This window comes from Sus scrofa, chromosome 1, assembly GCF_054392235.1.
Source record: "Sus scrofa isolate SSC_HxYL_T2T_F1_AM1 chromosome 1, Sscrofa_HxYL_maternal_Yorkshire_Landrace_v2.0, whole genome shotgun sequence".
Classification (NCBI taxonomy): domain Eukaryota; kingdom Metazoa; phylum Chordata; class Mammalia; order Artiodactyla; family Suidae; genus Sus; species Sus scrofa.
Window position 1 is genome coordinate 137,673,036 of NC_139383.1, and position 22,820 is coordinate 137,695,855.

General features: G+C 36.3%; 1 protein-coding gene across 5 annotated transcripts in view; it reads left to right on the forward strand.

Annotated features, from left to right (window-relative positions):
* The window catches only part of UBR1 (ubiquitin protein ligase E3 component n-recognin 1), a 141,369-nt gene that overhangs the window by 42,792 nt on the left and 75,757 nt on the right, over positions 1–22,820 (forward strand). For 3 of the 5 annotated variants that reach the window (XR_014813013.1, XR_014813014.1, XM_021097091.2), the window contains exons 10-19: positions 207–295; positions 2,117–2,215; positions 3,877–4,034; positions 13,021–13,120; positions 14,039–14,167; positions 17,289–17,469; positions 18,908–18,969; positions 19,248–19,358; positions 20,346–20,411; positions 20,661–20,762. Coding sequence is in view for 3 of the 5 variants with exons in the window: in XM_021097091.2 (XP_020952750.1) it covers positions 207–295; positions 2,117–2,215; positions 3,877–4,034; positions 13,021–13,120; positions 14,039–14,167; positions 17,289–17,469; positions 18,908–18,969; positions 19,248–19,358; positions 20,346–20,411; positions 20,661–20,762 (1,097 nt within the window). In the remaining 2 variants the exon portion in view is untranslated. The remainder of the gene's footprint in view (positions 1–206; positions 296–2,116; positions 2,216–3,876; positions 4,035–13,020; positions 13,121–14,038; positions 14,168–17,288; positions 17,470–18,907; positions 18,970–19,247; positions 19,359–20,345; positions 20,412–20,660; positions 20,763–22,820) is intronic. The other 2 variants (XM_084972918.1, XM_084972927.1) reach the window with 1 other exon arrangement.

Consider the following 22,820-nt stretch of genomic DNA (forward strand, 5'->3'; position numbering starts at 1 on the left):
AGGGATGCAGAAGAGGGAAAAGGCATTATGTATATGTATTTTAAATTCTAGCTATTAAATATTAATGTAATAAATGCTACTAATATTTGAGTCCTTGAGGTCTTTTAGCATGTGAAATACTTTTATAATATTCTGCCACTACTAATAGCTGGAATTTTTTTTTGCCTTGGTGATACTCCCCCACTTCCCCCAAAAATGATTTATAGGTGCCCGTAAGATCCTTCACGAATTGATCTTCAGCAGTTTTTTTATGGAGATGGAATACAAAAAATTCTTTGCTATGGAATTTGTGAAGGTAATTGTTCTTTATAGCTATCAACAAATAGAAAACCATTTTTGTAAGTGAAATAATAGAAGCAAAAGGGAAAATTATGAAGCAAGAATTTAATTTTATAGTTCATTTCTTTGTCAAAAAGTTCAGTTGTTTTCATGTTTGATAGTAAGGAAACAGTAGTCTGGGAGAGGAGAAAAGTGGACAGTGACCTCTTATTTGCCTCGACAAAGTAATAGGAAGTTACCACATTTGCATATGTATTTACCCTTCCTAATCATTTGTCTGTTAGTAAAAGTATAGCAAGAGAAGTGACTAGTTGAAAGGTATAGCAGAGAAAAGGAACAGGGCTAAAAGGAGGCAGGAATTTGATGGGTAAGAGTTATGCTTAACTATTTGAGGCTAGAATATAAAGATAAAATTTAGAGCTTTTTGATATTGTCTTATTGATCTCCTATATATCCCTTACAATGTTATATTTTTTGTGTGTTTTTCTTAAGTTAGATTAGTTAGAACATGTACTTCTTTAATCTTCTATTTTGCCTTATACAAAAGTATCTAATAAATACTCGTTAGCTTACTGTCATTCTGAGTTACAGGCAACTCTCTAAAACTTAAGACAGGACAGAGGTAGGACCCAAGATGGAATCAGGGAATGAAATAATGATTGTCTTAAGTAAATGATACTTTGGGATAAGTTACCTGCACTTCCTGGTTCTTCTAAGTAGATTGTCAAAAGTAACGAAGATATTTGGTTTCTTAAAAGGTGATGACAACTCGAATTTTCGACTCTATTCTTCTAAAACTCTTTAGAGATAGAATATTGGGCATATGTGTGATCCAAAATGAATGTTTTCCCTTTTACAACAGCAAATCTCACTACTGAGATTCTTTTTTTTTTTTTTTTTTTGTAAACCATGAGTACCTCTTAAACTTTGAATTCCTTTTTTTTTGTGTGTCTTTTTGTCTTTTTGTCTTTTCTAGGGCTGCACCCGCGGCATGTGGAAGTTCCTAGGCTAGGGGTCCAATTGGAGCTATAGCTGCCAGCCTACGCCAGAGCCACAGCAACGCAGGATCTGAGCCGCGTCTGTAGCTTACACCACAGCTCACGGCAATGCCAGATCCTTAACCCACTGAGCGAGGCCAGGGATTGAACTTGCAGCCTTGTCATTGCTAGTCGGGTTCATTAACTACTGAGCCATGACGGGAACACCGTTAAACTTTGAGTTCTAGTGGATGAAATTAAATACATAGGTCAAGGATCTAACACTGTAGTTACATGTAGTAGATGCTTGATATGTGACTAGATGTATTATTATGTTTGTTCTCCCAGTATATCACAGTTTATTTTCAGGTGGTATGTACCAGTATGGATAAGAAGTTATGTGCAGCCAGCATCCATTCTTTTTAAGACTGGAATGATTCTGATGGTTGCATGGTTTCCTGGGTCATGTCAGTTTTTAAATACTTTAATACAGTCCTTGCCCTAGTCCATTGGTATAAAATCTGCTAATGATTGCCCCAGATTCTGTTTGGAGAAAGAATATACTGCACCTTTGCGGTCCTCTGTGATTTTTACTTTTGTGTGTGTTTGTGTGCTTTGTTTTTTTAAATAGTTTTGACTTCTAAATATGCTACATTGAGTAACTGAATTCATATTTGGTTTCTTGTTTGTTGTTCTCTTTCTAGTATATTTTTTTGATTTTAGTATCTCCCCTTAATAAATGGGAATTATAGTACTTGCCATCTTATACACAGAAACAAATGTAGCGTCTGTTAAAATTGGAATTTTAAAAGTTTTCAGTCATTAATAATTGCTTCTCCACTTATTATTGTATCTTTCAGTATTATAAGCAGCTCCAGAAGGACTATATCAGTGACGATCATGACAGAAGTATCTCTGTAACTGCACTCTCAGTTCAGATGTTTACTGTTCCTACTTTGGTAAGTATTGACTAGTCTTTGCAGTTTTTCTAAGTAATACTTGTTTTTTAAGAATTTTATTTAGTGGTGAGTAAAATTAAAACAGTTTTCAGAATCCACTTGCCTCAGTGGTATCTGCATGTGAATAATACTTGAATGATGCCAAAGGACCTGGTAACTCACAGAGTAGGAGTGATGGCACTGTCTTGGTCCAAAAGTCCTGATCCCTGCAGGTTAAGTCTGGGGCTGGTTTCTCAGTTTTTAGAATAAGTTAGGAGCAGTGCCTTTTTAATACCAAGAAGATTTTTTGTGTGTGCTATTCTTTTGTTTTTTAGGTTTTTGTTGTTGATATTAGGGGTTGGGCAGCGGGGAGCCTAGATCAAGATAAAACAAAGCCCAAGGAGAGTATAACTGTCAGGCATTTGCATGACATGGTGCAACATAGGCCTGGGAGGAGAGTGGAGGCCTTTCCACAGGCCTGCTTTCTTTTTGCTTTTTTAGGGCCGCTCTGTGCCATATGGAAGTTCCCAGGCTAGGGGTCAAATTGGAGCTGCAGCTTCCAGCCTACACCACAGCCACAGCAACACTGGGTCCTAACATCTCCAACCCTGTGACACAGTTTGTAGCAATGCCAGATTCTTAACCCACTGTGCAAGGCCAGGATTTGAACCTGCATCCTCATGGACACTACTTTTGGGTTCTTAACCCTCTGAACCACAACGGGAACTCCAGCTTCCTTTTTATACTACTACTTTTCCTGTTTCTCCTGAACAGTTTGGTTAACTCTTCCTACTTTTTGTTTTGTTTTGTTTTTTGTTTTTTGCTATTTTAGGGCCGTACCCTCAGGATATGGAGGTTCCGCAGGCCTACACCACAGCCACAGCAATGTGGGATCCAAGCCGCATCTGTGACCTACAGAACAGCTCACAGGAATATCACATCCTTACCCCACTGAGTGAGGCCAGGGATTGAACCTGCATCCTCATGGATCCTAGTTGGGCTCATTAACTGCTGAGCCGTGAAAGGAACTCTGTTCCTGTGTTTTCTTTTCAAAGGCTAGAGAAAAGGATGGGGAAAAGAAACTGGATTGTGAGTGAGGGGGAGAATGTCAGAATAGATAATAATATGATGGAAGTCTTGAAGTATATCTGTTCTACTTTGCTCACTAATGGTAAACATTCATGTAAATAACCTGTGTAATAGGCTTAGGGTGTTCAGACAGGTGTTTTCTAGTTAGGAATAGGGCATTTTTACTTTTAGAAAGTAATTTCTTAGAAATTGCTATTCTGTGAGACTAAGGACTGACTGTGATGCTCAACAAACATTTATTAAAAATGTCTTACTGGGAGTTCCCATTGTGGCTCAGTGGAAATGAATCAGACTAGTAACCATGAGGATGCTGGTCAATCCCTGGCCTCTCTCAATGGGTTAAGGATCCAGCATTGCTGTGAGCTGTGGTGTAGGTCTCAGATGCGGCTCAGATCTGGTGTTGCTCTGGCTGTGGTCTAGGCTTGTGGTCTAGTTCCTAGCCTGGGAACTTCCATGTGCCATGGGTGCGGCCCTAAAAAGACCAAAAAAAAAAAAAAAAAAAAAAATAGTAGTAATAACTTACCAACCAATTGAATAAAGTCCTCACTCTAATGAGTTAATACTAAAAAGAGTATTCTTGACGTATTTTGCAGGCTCGACATCTTATTGAGGAGCAGAATGTTATCTCTGTCATTACTGAAACTCTACTGGAAGTTTTACCAGAGTACTTGGATAGGAACAATAAATTCAACTTTCAGGGTTACAGCCAGGACAAATTGGGAAGAGTATATGCAGTAATATGTGATCTAAAGTAAGTTGTTCAAGTCAAAAAGTGAGGGTACTTGCCAAACACAGTTGTGCTTATTCTATTTTGTAAATAAACCTCTGATCCTTTTGGTTTTTTTGGAATCTTTGTAGTGATGGCAAGTATGAAGAACTTTTACTCTCATGTCAATAAATGTTTTAAGTGAAAGCTTCTTATAGAGTTAAAACTAGGTCAATAAAGAAGTTACTGAGGGGTGTACCCGCTGTGGTGCAGTGGGATTGGTGGTGTCTTAGGAGCACTGGGATGCAGGTTTGTTCCTCAGCCCAGCACAATCGGTTAAGAATCCAGCATTTCTACAGCTGCAGTGTAGGTCGCAGTTGCGACTCAGATCTTATCCCTGGCCGAGAGCTCCATATGCCATGGGGTAAGGTGACTAAAAAAGAAAAAAAAAAAAAGTAGTTGCTGAGGAAGGACCTCTTATAGGAACTTAGGATTTTTTGGGGTCACTAAATGAATTTTCATCATAATTAACTGTGCCTTCCCCTGATGATGCATTTTGGTTCTGTCTTATATAGATTTTTGGTGCATATTTTAGATGTTCTTGTTGATATGAATTTCTTTTTAACTCTTTTTTCATACATATAACCACGTTATTGATATTCATCAGAGGCTTCTTAAGTTTTTCTCCCTGAAAAGAATGAAGAGTTTCCTTTTTTTGTTGTTTAATATTTTTTTCTTTTTTATGATTTTTATTTTTTCCATTATAGTTGCTTTACAGTGTTATATCAGTTTCTACTGTACAGCAAAGTGACCTAGTCATATATATATATATTCTTTTTCTCATATTTCCCTCTGTCATGTTCCATCACAAGTGACTAGATATAGTTCCCTGTGCTACACAGCAGGATCTCATTGCTTATCCACTCCATACGCAATAGTTTACATCTATTAACCCCCAACTCCCAGTCCATCCCGCTCCCTCCCCCTTAGCAACCACAAGTCTGTTCTCCAAGTCCATGAGTTTCTTTTCTGTGGAAAGGTTCATTTGTGTCATATTAGATTCCAGATAGAAGTGATATCATATAGTATTTGTCTCTTTCTGACTTCTCTTAGTATGAGAGTCTCTAGTTCCATCCATGTTGCTGCAAATGGCATTATTTTGTTTTGTTTTTTTCTATGGCTGAGTAATATTCCATTGAATATATATACACCACATCTTCCTTTTTTTTTTTTTTTTTTTTTTTTTTGTCTTTCTGCCTTTTCTAGGGCCACTCCTGCAGCATATGGAGGTTCCCAGGCTAGGGGTCTATTCGGAGCTGTAGCTGCCGGCCTATACCAGGGCCACAGCAACAGGGGATCCAAGCCATGTCTGTGACCTACAACACAGCTCATGGCAACACCAGATCCTCTACCCACTGAGCAAGGCCAGGGGTTGAACCCACAACCTCATGGTTCCTAGTCGGATTTGTTAACCACTGAGCCACGACGGGAACTCCTACACCACATCTTCTTAATCCATTCATCTGTCGATGGACATTTAGGTTGTTTCCATGTCTTGCCTACTGTGAATAGTGCTGCAAGGAACATTCGGGAGCAGGTATCTTTTTCAAGGAAAGTTTTGTGTGGATATATGCCCAGGAGTGGGATCACTGGGTCATATGGTAGTTCTATATTTAGTTTTCTGAGGTACCGCCATACTTTTTGCATTGATGGTACCAATTTATATTCCCACCAGCGGTGTAGGAGGGTAACCTTTTCTCCACACCCTCTCCAGCATTTGTTATTTGCTGACTTGTTAATGATGGGCATTCTGACTGGTGTGAGGTGGTGCCTCATAGTGGTTTTGATTTACATTTCTCTAATAATTAGTGATGTTGAGCATTTTTTCATGTGTTTGTTGGCATCTTCTTTGGAGAAATGTCTTTTCAGGTCTTTTGCCCATTTTTCAATTGGGTTGTTAGTTTTTTTGCTCTTGAGCTGTAAGTTGTTTGTATATTTTAGAGATTAAGCCCTTGTTGGTTGCATCATTTGAAATTATTTTCTCCCATTCTGTGGGTTGTCTTTTTGTTTTTTGTTGTTTTTTTTTTCTGTTTTTTGTTGTTTTTTTTTTTGATGGTTTCATTTGCTGTGCAAAAGCTGGTCAGTTTGATTAGGTGCCATTGGTTTCTTTTTGCTTTTATTTCTGATGCCTTGGGAGACTGACCAAAGAAAACATTTGTAAGGTTGATGTCAGAGAATGTTTTCCTATGTTCTCTTCTAGGAGTTTAATGGTATCTTGTCTTACATTTAAGTCTTTAAGCCATTTTGAGTGTATTTTTGTGCACGGTGTGAGGGTATATTCCAGTTTCATTGATTTACATGCGGCTGTTCAGTTTTTCAAGCACCGCTTGTTGAAAAGACTGTCTTTTTCCCATTTTATATTCTTGTCTCCTTTGTCTAAGATTAATTGATTGTAGGTGTCAGGGTTTATTTCTGGGTTCTCTATTCTTTTCCATTAGAATGTATGTCTTGTAAGGATAACCTGACCCCCTTGCTGTACAGTGGGAAAAAAAAAAAAAAAAAAGAATGTATGTCTGTTTTGGTACCAGTAGCACACTGTCTTTATTACTGTAGCTTTGTAATATTGTGTGAAGTCTGGGAGAGTTATGCCCCCTGCTTGGTTTTTGTTCCTGAGTATTGCTTTGGCAATTCTGGGTCTTTTATGGTTCCATATAAATTTTTGGATTGTTTGTTTTAGTACTGTGAAAAAAGTCATGGGTAATTTGATAGGGATTGCATTGAATCTGTAGATTGCTTTGGGTAGTATGGCCATTTTTATGACATTATTTTTCTAGGAGCATGGAATATCTTTCCATTTCTTTGAATCCTCTGTAATTTCCTTGATTGATATTTTATAGTTTTCAGCATGTAAGTCTTTCACATCCTTGGTCATGTTTATTTCTAGGTATTTAATTTTTTGGGGTGAGGTTTTAAAAGATATTGTATTTTTATTTTCATTTTCTAATATTTCATTGTTAGTATACAGAAATGCAACCTATTTCTGAATGTTAATTCTTGTATCCTGCTACTTTGCTGAATTGATTGATCAGTTCGAGTAGTTTTTGTGTGGAATTCTTAAGTGTCATGTCATCTGCATACAGTGACAATTTTACCTCTTCTTTTCCAATTTGGATACCTTTTATTTCTTTTCTTTGTCTGATTTCTATGGCTAGGACTTCCAATACTGTGTTGAATAAAAGTGGAGAGAGTGGGCATCCTTGTCTTGTTCCAGATTTTAGCAGGAACGCTTTCAGCTTTTCTCCATTGAGTATGGAGCTATGGATTTATAAAAGGCTTTTTATTATGTTAAGGTATATTCCTTCTATATCCAGTTTGGTAAGAGTTTTTATCATGAACGGGTGTTGGAGTTTGTCAAATGCTTTTTCTGTATCTGTTGAAATGATCATGTGGTTTTTGACTTTTCTTTTGTTAAGGTGGTGTATGATATTGGTTGATTTGCATGCTTTGAACCATCCCTGTGAATCTGGGATGAATCATACTTGGTCGTGCTGTATGATCTTTTTCATATGTTGTTGGATTCGGTTGGCTAAAATTTTGTTGAGAATTTTTACGTCTGTATTCATTGAAGATATTCCCCTATAATTTTCTTTTTTGGTAGTATCTTTGGTTCTGGCATTAGGATGATGGTGGCTTCACAGAATGTATTTAGGAGTGTTCCTTCTTCAGTCTTTTGGAAAAGTTTAAGTAGGATGGGTATAAGTTCTTCTTTGTATGTTTGGGAGAATTTGCCTGTGAAGCCGTCTGGTTCAGGACTTTTGTTTGTAGGGAGTGTTTTTATTATATACTCAGTTTCATTTCTAGTGATTGATCTGTTTCTTCTTGATTCAGTTTTGGCGGGCTGTAAGTCTCAAGAAAGTTATCCATTTCTTCTAAGTTGTCAAATTTGCTGGCATGTAATTGTTCATAGTATTCTCTTATGGTTTTTTGTATTCTGCAGTATCCATTGGAATTTCTCCTTTTTCATTTCCTATTTTGTTTATTTGAGTTTTTTCTCTCCTCTTCTTGGTGAGTATGGCCAGATGTTTCTCAATTTTGTTTACCCTTTCAAAGAACCAGCTCTTGGTTTTATTGATTTTTTTTCTATTGTTTTTTGAATCTCTATTTTATTGATTTCCTCTCTGATCTTTATGATTTCCTTCCTTCTGCTGACTTAGATTTTGTTTGTTCTTCTTTTTCTAATTCACTTAGGTGGTGGGTTAAGTTGTCAATCTGAGATTTTCTTTTTTGAGGAAGGCCTGTATCGCTATGAATTTCCCTTTAAGTACTGCTCTTGTAGCAGCCCATAGAATTTGAATGGTTGTGTCTGAGAATTTACTTTTATTTTATTTATTTATTTATTTATTTTTTGTCTTTTGTCTTTTGTTGTTGTTGTTGTTGTTGCTATTTCTTGGGCCGCTCCCGCGGCATATGGAGGTTCCCAGGCCAGGGGTCTAATCGGAGCTGTAGCCACCGGCCTACGCCAGAGCCACAGCAACCCGGGATCCAAGCCGTGTCTGCAACCTACACCGCAGCTCACAGCAACGCCGGATCGTTAACCCACTGAGCAAGGGCAGGGACCGAACCCACAACCTCATGGTTCCTAGTCGGATTCATTAACCACTGCGCCACGACGGGAACTCCCTGAGAATTTCCTTTTAAAGTTGGAATACCTGATAGATCACATTTGGGATCATTGGATCTAAAAGGAAATACATTTCCATTTGTATAGAGAGATTGGTTGGTTCCAAACCAACCTGGAAATAGTTTAGTCTTGTTAAAAAAATATCTTTGACAGACTTCTGGAAGTATGCATTGGATCCTTAATATTACTGAGAAAGATTCTTATAACCCTTTTCAAATTCCTCAATTTCTAAGTATGATTATAACATATAATACAAATATAACATATAGTATTTAGTAAATTGTTAGGTTTTCACATCTTTAGTACTTATAGAGAGGGTGATGAGTTCAGTTATGAATTGCCATTTAGCTAGTGTGTTAACAAATTATATAATTTAGTTATGTAAAACAAACAAAAACACAAAAACTCCAAATGACAGTACTTAAAGCTTAGTGATAAATCAGTGTCATCCCCTGGTCTACTGTGTAGGAAAAAAAAAACCTCTTTAATGTGGCTTTCATTACTGTGAAGTATTTTTACAACTGAGTTGTTTTTGTATTCAGAGAAGTGGTGCATAATCATATCATTTTTTACCATATTGTACTACACTTTATGGATCTCTGACTATAGTTATTCTCTATGGTGAATAATTTAGAGTAACAAATCCCTAGATATTTACTCCTATGGTAAAACTTTAGGGTCCTTAGTTGGAAAGGTAACTTTAAACATTTCCCACTTTCCTGATGCTTACAACTGCTCTCCTACATCCTTCCATAAATAGAGATATCTCTAATGACAAGGAGAGGAAAAATTAATTCTTTTGAGCACCTGTTTAACAGATATTGTGCTAGGCTTCTCACATAATCTGCTCTTACAAAGCTCTTGTGTTATTTATTAGTAACTGCTATGTACTAAGGAGCTTTACTTGTTTTACCTCATTTTATTCTTATTCTCATAAGATATGTGATATAATCTGTATTTGTAGATTATAATTATTTGGTTATAGTCTCAAAACTAGTAAGTAGCAGAGTTTGGATTGGAGAAGAGCAGTATTTATCTGTAATACTCATGTTTCTTTCACTACATGATGTAGCCTCATAGACTACGTAAAGAACAACAAAGCCTTCTCTGAAAACTGGCCTAAAACACCACATACACCCTTCCTTTAACAAATAATTATTGAGCCCCATTTCTCAGGTCTCTCATCGTAGAAATCTTCCTGTCATTCTTTATGTACTTTTCCCATGTATTTATTCATTCACTACTTTTTCCTGAAACCCTGTTTAAATGAGTTAGAAATAACTACAAATACTTAGTGCCTTTTGTTTCCAGAATAAAGTCTAAATTTTTCCAAATTTTGTACCTCTCAATAGTCTCACCTTACTTATCTGACTGTACCTCAACATGAAATAAGTTTGTTGGTATTAGCAGAAGCTCTTTTCAGCCTGCCTCAGGAAATTTTCATTCTCTCAAAGCAGTATATTCCAGACTTTGAGTGGACCCTTCCAACTTTCACAAAGTTTTTTATTTTATATTGATCTCTGTCTTTTTGTAGCTTTCATTCCATAGTTCTTGCTAACCGTCCACTCAGAACAACTTCAATGCTCATTTAACTTGAAATATTTAAAGACAAAAGGCCTATCTGCCAAGACTTCATTAGGTTAAGGTGTATATCATTTTCTTTAAATGTACCCGTTTCAAATTTAAAGTTTTTTCTAAATTGTTGTCCTTCTCTACTGAACTCGTTTTTAGTTGACTGTAAACCACTTAAAGGTATACACAAAGAAATGAACACAGTACTCTGAGATCTGTGGAGTAAAAGGAAGGGATTATTACCTTTCTCATTCTAAATACTATACTGCTATTAATTTAGTTTCATTTGTCACTCTGTGGAAGGTATCTGTTGAGATACTATGGAAATGAAACTTAGAAAAGAGATACAGTTGAACCTTGCTTTTATTAAGTGAATATTATCCTTTTATTACTATAACCTCTCCCTTTCTATTTCTGATAAGTATAGCAAATTCTTTTTTTTTTTTTTTTTTTTTTTTGGCTTTTTAGGGCCACACCCATGGCATACAGAAATTCCCAAACTAGGGGTCAAATCAGAGCTGTAGCTGCCAGCTTATGCCACAGCCACAGCAATGCTAGATCCAAACCGAGTCTGCGACCTACACCACAGCCCATGGCAACGCTGGATCCTTAACCCACTGAACGAGGCTAGGGATTGAACCTGCAACCTCATGGTTCCTAGTCGGGTTCATTTCTGCTGCGCCACGATGGGAATTCCTTTTGTGTGTGTGTGTAGCAAATTCTTAATCCAAGTTACCCTCTTCCTTTCCTATCTGGGCCAAGGATTGAACCTATGCCACAGCCTCAGCTTGCACCACAGCAGTGACAACGCCAGATCCTTAATCTACTGAGCCATGAGGAACTCTGTCCTTTCCTTTCTTACTCTTTCCTTTCTTCCTATCCCTCACATCGTCTTTACTTGCTAGATCTGCTAGAGAAGTCAGGCATGAACTATATGCGATCATTAGAAACTAGAAATGTAAATTGTCTTTCTAGATCAGTGCTTCTCAAATACTAATATGAAAAATTATTTGGGGAGCTTGTTAAAATGCAGGTTATTACCTAGCAGATCTGACTAGAATCTTAGATTCTGCATTCTAAAGAGCTTCCAATTGATACTGATGTTCTGGTTTGTGTACCATAATTTGAATAGCAGTGCTCTAGAAAACAGGCAACCTTTGAGGCCGTCATTCATTGTGATAGGTTTTAAAGTTTAGCCTTTCTTACTTTTACTTTAAAGAAAAGATTTGGAATGTAATTAATGTATTTCAAATTTATTTCATTGATAAGTTCCCAATTATTATATTTTTAGTAGACTTTCAATATTAATTTGTCCTAAAGAAAGAAGGAAATTAAACTATAGTCCATACTAACTTTACAAAGAAAAAAAATTTCCCCCATATTTTTGCCTTGTTTTTTATGTTCTATATTATTTGTGCCTTTTTGCGGGGAAGCTTAACATTGGATTGCAGTATCCAGTATACGTATCTGTTTTCCCCTCTGTCCTTTGAACTTCAAGGGCAAGGTGTCTTGTTCACGTTTATGTTAACAATACCTGGTATGTAATAGGAATTGATTTGGGTTGACTCAGTACAAAATAATTTTTAATAATTGTTAATGATTCCTTCCTGAGAAGTCATTTCATAATAAACATTGTTCCCATCGGCCATGAAGATAGTCATTGTCTTTATAGCCAAAAGAAGTATTGGTCTCTGGAGTTCCCGTCATGGCTCAGTGGTTAACAAATCCTACTAGGAGCCATGAGGTTGTAGGTTCGCTCCCTGGCCTTGCTCAGTGGGTTAAGGATCTGGCGTTGCCGTGAGCTGTGGTGTAGGTTGCAGACGCGGCTTGGATCTGGTGTTGTAGCTGTGGCATAGGCCAGCAGCAACAGCTCCGATTAGACCCCTAGCCTGAGAACCTCCACATGCTGCGGGCGTGGCCCTCAAAAGACAACAAAGACAAGAAAAAAAAAAAGTATTGGTCTCATAAAGATAGGCTAAAATGAGACTGTTTATTTCTTAAAACAAATATATTCTGATATGCTGAGATGACACAAGTGTTTACATCCTTTTTCTGGGTTCTGGGCTAGAAAACTTGAAGGTAGGAAATCTGTTCCAAATTTCCTGACCTCCCCACAGTCCCACTCCTCCTCCATCCACCAGAAGTAGTATATTTATCATGCTGATATCAGGTAGCGGGAATGAATAGCTCTGAGGAAGCAGTATAGAATATTCTACAAAGCTGTACCAATCTCTCTTCATTACATACTGAGCAGCAATAAAAGTTTTGAACCCTCAGGCCAAACTACTTTATGTGTTGGCAAATTTTCTGTAATTCTTATGACTGCATGCTTTAGGGGAAAAGATGTATAATTTTAATGCACAAAAATATTTTATAATTTACAAAATATTTTGAAATAGTTTGCATGAACAGCATAAATACATCCTGCACATTTAGTTTTGACATGCACTTCGAGACTGAAGGGATTTCAGCTGACCCCTGGGGTGAAGGGTATGAACAGTTCTAGAAAATCTGTCCTGTGGTTGTCCAGCTGTGGCAGGCTAGGTTCCTCATAGGTCACTTAACCAGACTAACTTGACTGGAGAAGTCAGGCTTAGCTTTGACATCTGCCTCTCACAGAGTGTTCACATTTCCCTGATTAAATTCTAGCTCTGCCCTAGAATTCTAAGAAATTAGAGTCTATAATTTTGATGAATTGACATTGTCTGTAGTTATAATAACCTTAAAATTACTTCAATATAGGGAAATGAAATGTTTCTTTGTCTCTTGAAATGATAGGTATATCCTGATCAGCAAGCCCACAGTGTGGACAGAAAGATTAAGAATGCAGTTCCTTGAAGGTTTTCGATCCTTTTTGAAGATTCTTACCTGTATGCAGGTATGATAGTTCTTCTGGACATCAGTTAAGATAAACTTATTTTTAAAAATTGAACCAGTCTTTCATGTTTTGTTTTATTTTTAACAAATTATGTTTTTTATTTGAGGAGGAATAAATCTAGCAAAATACAAATAAAGTTTAAACACTGCCTCATGGATCCGGCTTTTATCAATCTTTCTAAATTCCTCAGTAACTGTTGCTGTTACTATTAATGTTTATTGTTGCTTACCATGTGATATTATAGTAAGCACTTGCATGCATTGTTTCTTTTGAGCATCTTAGCAATCTATGAGTAGTTACTGTTATTATCCCCACTTTAAACTATAAGGGAATCATAGCTTAGAAATAATTTGACCAGGGTCACACAGCTGTAAAGAGACAGAGTTAGGATTTGAATCCATGTATTCTGACCTAGTTCTAACAGCCATGTTAAAAAACTATGCGTGGGGTGTTTCCATTGTGGTGTAGCGGAAACAAATCCTACCAGTATCCATGAGGATGCAGGTTCAATCCCTGGCCTTACTCAGTGGGTTGGAGATCTGGCATTGTTAAAAAACTATGCGTGGGGTGTTTCCATTGTGGTGTAGCGGAAACAAATCCTACCAGTATCCATGAGGATGCAGGTTCAATCCCTGGCCTTACTCAGTGGGTTGGAGATCTGGCATTGCTGTGAGCTGTGGTGTAGGTTGAAGGTGCAGCTCAGATCTAGCATTGCTGTGGCTGTGGTGTAGGCTGGCAGCTGTAGCTCTACTTAGACCCCTAGCCTGGGAACTTCCGTATGCCACAGGTGTGGCCCTAAAAAGTAAAAACAAACAAAAAACTATGCATTTATGAATATGAATCCTGTTGATTTTATGTTTTGCCAGTAGAGAAACAAAGAGGTTCTATGTACATATGTTAATCCCTCTTTTCGTGTAGGGAATGGAAGAAATTAGAAGACAGGTTGGGCAACACATAGAAGTAGATCCTGACTGGGAGGCTGCCATTGCTATACAGATGCAATTGAAGAATATTTTACTCATGTTCCAAGAGTGGTGTGCTTGTGATGTAAGTAAGATTTGTTAGTAGGATCAGTGACTTTCTAAATTTTCTAATGCTTATTAATAGCGTAGTTTTATGGTGCAACTGTCTTGATGTAAAGTTTTATCACTTAAGTATAAAATGTTTTTATATATTTGAATTTTTCATATTAAATTTGTAGTTTTTTACACTTAATTAGAAAATGTGCTTTATGGATAATTTCTTTTACCTTTTGGAATAGTAGAATTTAATAAATACGACTCACAGTAATTAAATAAATTTATTTCCTTGGACATAAATATTAATAATATGAAAATTAGGACCACATAGGTTTTAAATGTTCCAGCAATGGAGAGGGGTGGGTATTTATTCAATCAAGAAACTTGTGTGTGTTAAACCATTTAAAAATTAATTTTTTAAAAAATTAAATGATACATATATTTAAACTAGCCCTTGGTTATAGGAATACAACATGAACTTATGTAGAAGATGACATATCTCTAATACGCTTATTATTATTATTATTTTTCTTTTTTTGCTGAGACAAAAAGGAAATTTATTCTATACTTTATCCCATTTTGTATAGCTTTCATCTTTACTATTTAGTATTATCTATTACATTTCAATTTTTCTTTAAAAATTAGCATTATATTACAATTGTGTATATTATGCAACTAAAATTTATAAAGAAGAAAGCCTTATATACCATTAAATATTTTATATAGCATAACAAAAGGAATACCTTAATGGTAAGAATAGCAAAAATAATATACCCTCTGAAAATAAGTAAAACATAAAATGCATAAATTGATTAAAAAACAGAGTAACTATTATAAATATGTCCTCACAATTTGTTATATCTTATTGTTCTTCAATATAGGCATTACACCATTCTAGGTGATGTGATAAACAAGACATTATAGACCTTACATTGTACCATGGAGAGAAATGGTTATTAATAATACAACTAAAAATTAATTTTAAAACAAAGAACTAATGTTTTTCCTTAAGCAATAATTTTAGACCTCTTTATAGCACAGTTCTACCCCCAGATTCCCTTTTGAAAAGATGACCTCATTTATTTCTGTTCTGAGAAAATTGACATCATCTGAGTCAATGTTCTCCAGTTTGTACCTCTCACCATAGTTTCTCTAAGTTTCTCTATATTTTTGCTATCGGTCTCTTGTGCACACATTCCCTCTCTCTTTTTTTAAAACTTTAAATCTCTTTCTAAAACTAATGTATCTTCCTAGGCTCTTGGTCCCTACTTATATTATTTCTTCCCGGAGTCTGCTTCCTCAGTTGTCTCTTCTGGTATTTCCCACTCCTTCATTCTTTTGCCTATAAACACATAGGATTCCTAATTTTAAAAACAACAGGAACAAAAGCCTTTTTCCTTTTCTCTTCTGCTCCACACCAGTGATTGGTTACATATTCACAATTTTAGTCTATCACAGACACAATAGACTTTAATCTAGCAGAGTAGCTTTATAGACTGTTAAGGACAGGACATATTTTTTGGCTCCCCAAAAAGTGATTGCCTTCCCCTCCCCCCGCCCTGCCCTGTTCTTTCTACCTACTAAATGAGACATTTTTCATTCTATTGTCTTTCTTACAAATCTTTTATTTCTACCACCTTAATCAAAACTTCATAAGATAGGCGTTCCCATTGTGGCTCAGTGGTAACAAACCCAGCTCGTATCCATGAGGATGTGGTTTTGATCCTTGGCCCTGCTCAGTGGGTTAATGATCCAGCTGTGGGTCGAAGGTCGAAGATGTGGCTTGGATTTGGCATGGCTGTGGCTGTGGCTGTGGCATAGGCCAACAGCTGTAGCTCTGATTTGACCCCTAGTCTGGGAACTTCCATATGGCCATGTGTGCTAAAACTTCACAAGGTAACTCTCCCAAGCTATAGTATCATTTTTATTTGTGTGCTAGACAGTACTGCTTAGATCTTACATTTGTATTTCAAACTCAGAATGTATTACATTGACTTGTCATCGTTTCCTTCTACTTCTAGCTTGTATTTTCTCTTCTTGACTTCCCTTGTTCTATTCATGACACCATGATCTATATACATCAGTACAGAAAATCTCAGAGCCACTGTGTTCTGTGTGTTAAATGTTAACAGACTCTTGAGGGGGGAAAAGTTTTGTGTTCTTACTAGGAAATGCTAGATTGAATAAAATCAAACATGATTCTTTTAAGACACCCAGCTTTTCAAATCCTTAAATTAATCAATGTGCTAATTTCTAAGAGGGATATTCCCCAAATTTAATTGATTATAGAACTCTTTTTTCAAGATGAAAATCAGTATAAAAAACACACTTTAAAGAGTGATCTTTGACACCTCTCTCCCTGCCATATTCATCCAAATTTGAGTTTTCCTTATCCTAAATTTATTTTGTAATTCGAACTTATTTCCTGTGGGCTTATTTTTTTTTTTTTTTTGCCCTGACTGCCCCTACCCTAGTTGAGTCTCTTATCACCTTAGACTTACATTTTTTAGTAATCTTTCTGTTGATTTCCTTGTCTTCTAGCATTACCCTCTCCAATTTATCATCTTCATTGAAACTGATTGATTCTACTTGAAGCAGTGTGTTGACCACATTATTAGTCCTTTAGGTATTGTCAGTATATTCAAATTCACATGGCAATGTCGAGGCATATTTCCAGATTAATTGCTCATTAATTCTAACCATAAACCCTTTGATTTATCTAATTTTTAATTCTTTTCCACTACCTGAACAGGAGTTGTCCTTCCCCATATTTCTCTTTTTTATTCTGTATCTCTGCTTAAAATGCTACCTTCCCACCATCTTTTCCAAATACTTATATTCTGTGTGTTCTTTTAGACCCACTCAAAAGCTGCTTTTACAAATATATATGCCCAGTTGCTTGTGATTCTTTTTTTTCCCCTCTTACAGTAGTTAGTTTATACCATTTACATGGCTTACAATTTTCTACTTTGCTTTTAAATGTGTGTATGTGTGTCTGTCTGAATGTTTACTATTGGCTTGCAGATCCTGTTAAGGTAGCTCTAGCAGCGCATAGAATTATTCTGTGCTCCTATTTTTAAAATATTTATTGAATGATATGGTAAAGTAGACGACTTGTCAGTTTATTTCCATTTTTATTTTCCTTTTAGGAAGAACTCTTACTAGTGGCTTATAAAGAATGTCACAAAGCTGTGATGAGGTGCAGTACAAGTTTCGTATCTAGTAGCAAAACAGTATTACAATTGTGTGGTCATACTTTGGAAACTAAGTCCTACAAAGTATCCGAAGATCTTGTAAGCATACATCTGCCACTCTCTAGGACTCTTGCTGGTGAGTGAGTGTTTGAATTTTGCCAGTTTCTTTTAGGTTTGCTTTTTCTAGATATAAGAGAATTAGTTCTGTTTTTGCTCTATAATCAGTATATACAGACATACTCAGTTCAGATGTTGCAGTTAAGAGTTGTCACTGTCACTGTCCTTCAGAGAGCTGTCACAATAACATCTATCTAAGGGTGCTTGTTTACCTGGTGACCCAGGTAACAAAAGATCCAGGTATCTCCTTATGGTTTTGATTTGCGTTTCCTTAATGATTAGTGATACTGAGCATCTTTTCCTGTATTTATTGGCTGTATGTATATCTTCTTTGGAGAAATGTCTGTTCAAGTTCTTTGTCTGATTTTTAGTTAGATTTTGTTGTTGTTGAGTTGCTGGAGTTCTTTATATAGTCTCAATATTAACTGCTTATCAGATACATGATTTGCAAGTATTTTCTCCTATCTGTGGGGTTGCCTTTTCACTCTATTAATAGTACTCTTTGATGCAAAAAAGTTATTAATTTTGATGTTGTCTAACTTATTTTTCCTTTGTCTGCCTGTGCTTTTGGTGTCATATCTAAGAAATTATTGCCAAACTCAGTGTTATGAAGCCTTTTCCCTGTTACCTTTGAAGGGTTTTATAGTTTTAGCTTCTATGTTTATGTCTTTTCATTCATTTTTAGTTAATTTTTGTATATGGTATAATTGACGTGATTTTGTCACTTCTATTTTTATGAAAATAAATACTTAGATTAGTTTTCATTTTTTGATGTGTAGTCGAGCAAAACAAGCCTTTCTTAAGAGGCAGAATATTATTTTTATATAATGTGCAATGTAGAATCTTAAATATGTTAGTAATACTGAGTTTCAAAATTAGAATTCAGGAGTTCCTACTGTGGCACAGTGGGTTAATGATCCAGCTTGCTTCTGTGGCGTTGCCGGTTCAATCCCTGGCCTGGTGCATTGGGTTATGGATCTGGCGTTGCTGAAACCGTAGTGTAAGTCACAGATGTGATCGCATTTGATCCCTGGCACAGGAACTTTCATATGCTGAGAGTGTGGCTGGAAAAGGAAAAAAAAAAATTAGAAATCAAAAGTTTGTGTTCTAAAGTATCATTTCTAAACTTAAATGTATATTTATTTAGTTTAGTTTAGTTTGTCTTTTTAGGGCTGCACCTATGGCATATGGAAGTTCCCAGGCTAGGGGTCAAATCAGAGCTGTAGCTGCTGGCCTGTACCACAGCTCACAGCAATGCCAGATCCTTAACCTGCTGAGCAAGGCCAGGAATCAGACCCACATCCTCATGGAGTTGGGTTCGTAACCTGCTGAGCCACAATAGGAACTCCACAAATGTATATTTAGATCTCACAAGTTTTCAAACTTGATGAGTTAACTAGGAAACAAATTAGCTGGGTTTATTGCTTTCTCATTTTTCTCCTTTTTTTACCCTTTAGGTCTTCATGTGCGTTTAAGCAGGTTGGGTGCTATTTCAAGACTGCATGAATTTGTGCCTTTTGTAAGTGACTATTAAGTGTTGATTTACTTATATCCTGTTTCTAAACACCTATTGCTTGATGAATGGGAAGAAAAAGAATATTTTGGTAACCTACCTGAATAATTCCCCATTAGTAATTTTATATGTATGTACTTGAACATTGAAATCTGAATCATAGTTGACTTGGGGTCATCTAGTTTAAGCTGTTCCATTTTATAAATGAGAAAACCAAGGAATGTGTAGTGCTATAACATCCAAGCCCTATGAGAAATAATGCAATTGATCTCACTCTGTTTCAGGAGGATTTTCAAGTAGAGGTACTCGTGGAATATCCTTTGCGTTGTCTGGTGTTGGTTGCCCAGGTTGTTGCTGAAATGTGGCGAAGAAATGGTCTCTCTCTCATTAGCCAGGTATGACAAGGCTTAATATTCACATTATGAATGTATTCATTTTCTGACTGTTTTTTCTTTCACTATTTTACCTTGTGTCCCTGGATTTTGCTAACTGTTTTTGTGTTCTATTCTCTTGTATAAACTCAAAAATGAAAGTTCTAGTGACCTCATAGACATTTCTTCTTTCATCCTGTTGAGTGGTAGATTAAGTGAAAGCCAGTAGTACCACCAATAAACTTCCCACTAACACATATCTTTTCTGAAGATTATCTTACTCTGGAACCTGTACTCTTTCCTACTACCTGTCTTAATTGAAGACTATCCTACAATTTCCCCTTCTGTTTTAGAGCAAATAAGGAGGAGTTTTCTTTTTACTAAAAGATGGGGAAACAAGCCTTGGATGGTGTTATGATTGTAGAAATTGGTTTGTTTTTATTGAAGTGGTATTTTAGACTTAAGGGAAGTAAATTCTTGTTATGCATGTTAAGGATAACAACCAGTATAGAGCATTTTTTTTTTTTTTGGCTGTATCTGTGGCATGCAGAAGTTCCTGGGCCAGGTATTGAACCTGAGTCATAGCAGTGACCCAAGGCACAGCAGCGACGACATTGGATCTTTAGCCTGCTAAGCCATCAGGGAACTCCTAGTATAGTACCTTTTTAACTCTGAATTATTTTCATGCCCTGTTTCCTCACTTCATCTTCACAAATCCCATAAAATTATTCATAGATTTATAGCTTATTTTTTGCCAACTAGGAGTTCATGGGGCTTCTAGTTTAGAGAAAATTTTAACAATGATTTTGTGGCTTTTTTTGTTTGTTTGCCTCACTTGTGGCATATGGAATTTCCCTGGCTGAGGATCAAACCCATGCTTCCACAGCAAGCCAAGTTTCTGCAGTCAGATCCTTAACCCACAATGGGAACTCCTTAAGAATACTTTTTGTTGAGAATTCTCTTTGAAATAAAATGATTCTTTTAGCTTTGATTCTGCCTTTCATTTTACAGGTATTTTATTACCAAGATGTTAAGTGCAGAGAAGAAATGTATGATAAAGATATCATCATGCTTCAGGTACTTATTTAAATCACTTCTGGTATTTATTTCAACTTTCCTTCTTAGAGTCCTAATAATAAGAGAAGATACTGTAATTATTGTTAACTTTATTATTTAAATTTTTCTCACTGTTGAATGTTGTATCTTAGAAAGTAAGTCTATCTTCTGTAGACTTACTTTATAATTTTTTTGATAGTCCTATTAGAGACTGAATGTTTCTCCATTTAATAAATGAGAACTGTGGTACTTGATTTTTTTTTTTCACAGATTGGTGCATCTTTAATGGACCCCAACAGGTTTTTGTTACTGGTACTTCAGAGGTATGAACTTGCTGATGCTTTTAACAAGACCATAGCCACAAAAGATCAGGTAAGCGAAAGAAACTTGTTATGTGAATTAATTCTAAAGAGAATATTATTGTTAACAATCTTAATCATATTTATGACTTTTATTTACTAACATATATCTCCAGAAATCATGCACATATATACATTATGCATATAATCTACATATACACAAATGTATACTCTACAAAAATTAGAATACAGTTGGCACTCAGTATCCATGGATTCAGAATCCTGACTGTACTAGCCATTTTATGCAAGGGATTTGAGCATATGTGGATTTTGGTGCCTGCAGGAATCCTGAAACCAATGCCCCGTGGATACAGAGGGGTGACTATATGTAGATTAATAGAAAGGAGAAGTGGAGTTCCTGCTGTGGCACAACAGGATCAGCAGTGTCTTGGGAATGCTGGGATGTAGGTTTGATCCCCAGCCCAGCACAGTGCATTAAGGGTCCATTGTTGCTGCAGCTGTGGCTTAGGTCACAACTGCAGCTCAGATCTGCTCCTTGGCCCAGGAACTCCATGTGCCAAGAGGCGATCCTTAACACACTAAGTGAGGCCAGGCATCAAACCAGCGTCCTCATGAGTGCTAGTCAGATTAGTTTCTGCTGAGCTACAACAGGAACTCCTGAATCTTTTATATGTACTGTTTTGTAATTTGTTTCCTGTGCCTAATGAAATATTTTAGGTTTTTTTCTTGTTACTAAGTAGATACACAACTATATCATTCCTTTTTACATAATGATTTTTAAAAATTTTATGAATTGTGCTTTTTTTCTCTTTTTAATTTATTTTTGTCTTTTTAAAAATTTTTTGTCTTTTTAGGGCCGTACCCATGGCATTTGGAGGTTCCCAGGCTAGGGGGTCTAATCAGAGCTGTAGCTGCCAGCCTATACCACAGCCATAGCAATGCAGGATCCGAGCCGCATCAGCCACCCACACCACAGCTCATGGCAATGCAGGATCTGAGCCTCATCTGCAACCTGCACCACAGCTCACAGCAACGCTGGATCCTTAACCCACTGAGCAGAGGCAGGGATTGAACCCATAACCTCATGGTTCCTAGTCAGATGTGTTTCCACTGCGCCACGATGGGAACTCCTTTTCTCTTTTTTAATTAATGTATAGTCGATTTACAATGTTATGACAGTTTCTGCTGTACATCACAGTGACCAAGCCATAAACTAGAGCCGTTGCAGAGACAACACTGTGTAGTTATGCTGTAGGCCATAGGTGAAGTCTTGTCCTGATTTTTAATGGCCGTATTGTATTGTACTATATGAATGCATTATATTTAAGTGTCCTATTGCTGAAGAGGTTTTCCTGTTTTTTGGTCTCAATAAAACATCTCTGCACCTCAAGGTTTAAATACTTGCCTAATTATTTTGTTAAGATAAATTCTTAAAAGTGGATTTGCTGGAGAATACAGTATGATACTTTTTTAAGACTGAATATTGTAAAATTGCTCTCAGAAAAGTTACTCCAATTTAAGCTTTCTTTAACAATATATACATCTGTAATGGCACTGGTATTTTTAATCTTTCTTGATTCAGTAGGTGAAAGATGATGTTTAATTTTCACTTCCAGTTCTTTAATTATCAGTCAGTGATGTTGACCATGTTTTTATGATTATTGGTCTTTTTTTTCCCTTTTTGGTAGTCAGTTATCTGTTCCTGTTCTCACCCTTTTCCTGTTTTTGTAAAAATTCCTTATTTAGCAAGGATATTAATTCTTCACTTGTTATATACTTGGTACATTTTTCACAGTTTATAATTTGTCTCTCAAGTTTTATCAAACTTCATTATTTTAATATTTAATACCAGTTTATGAAGTAGCCTTTGACTACTTTGAATTTATGAATGACATTATTTTATTCTTTCAAACTAGAAGTCACTTGCAAAGGACCAAAGGATAGGATATAAAATGCAAAGCTAATTTTTAGTCATGTTTTATACTTAGTGAAAAGCATATTTGGAGTTCCCACTGTGGCACAAAGGGATCAGCAGCATCTCTAGAGTGCGAAGGTCCTGGTTCAGTTCCCAGCCAGCGTGGCACAGTGATTTAAGGATGTGGTGTTGCCT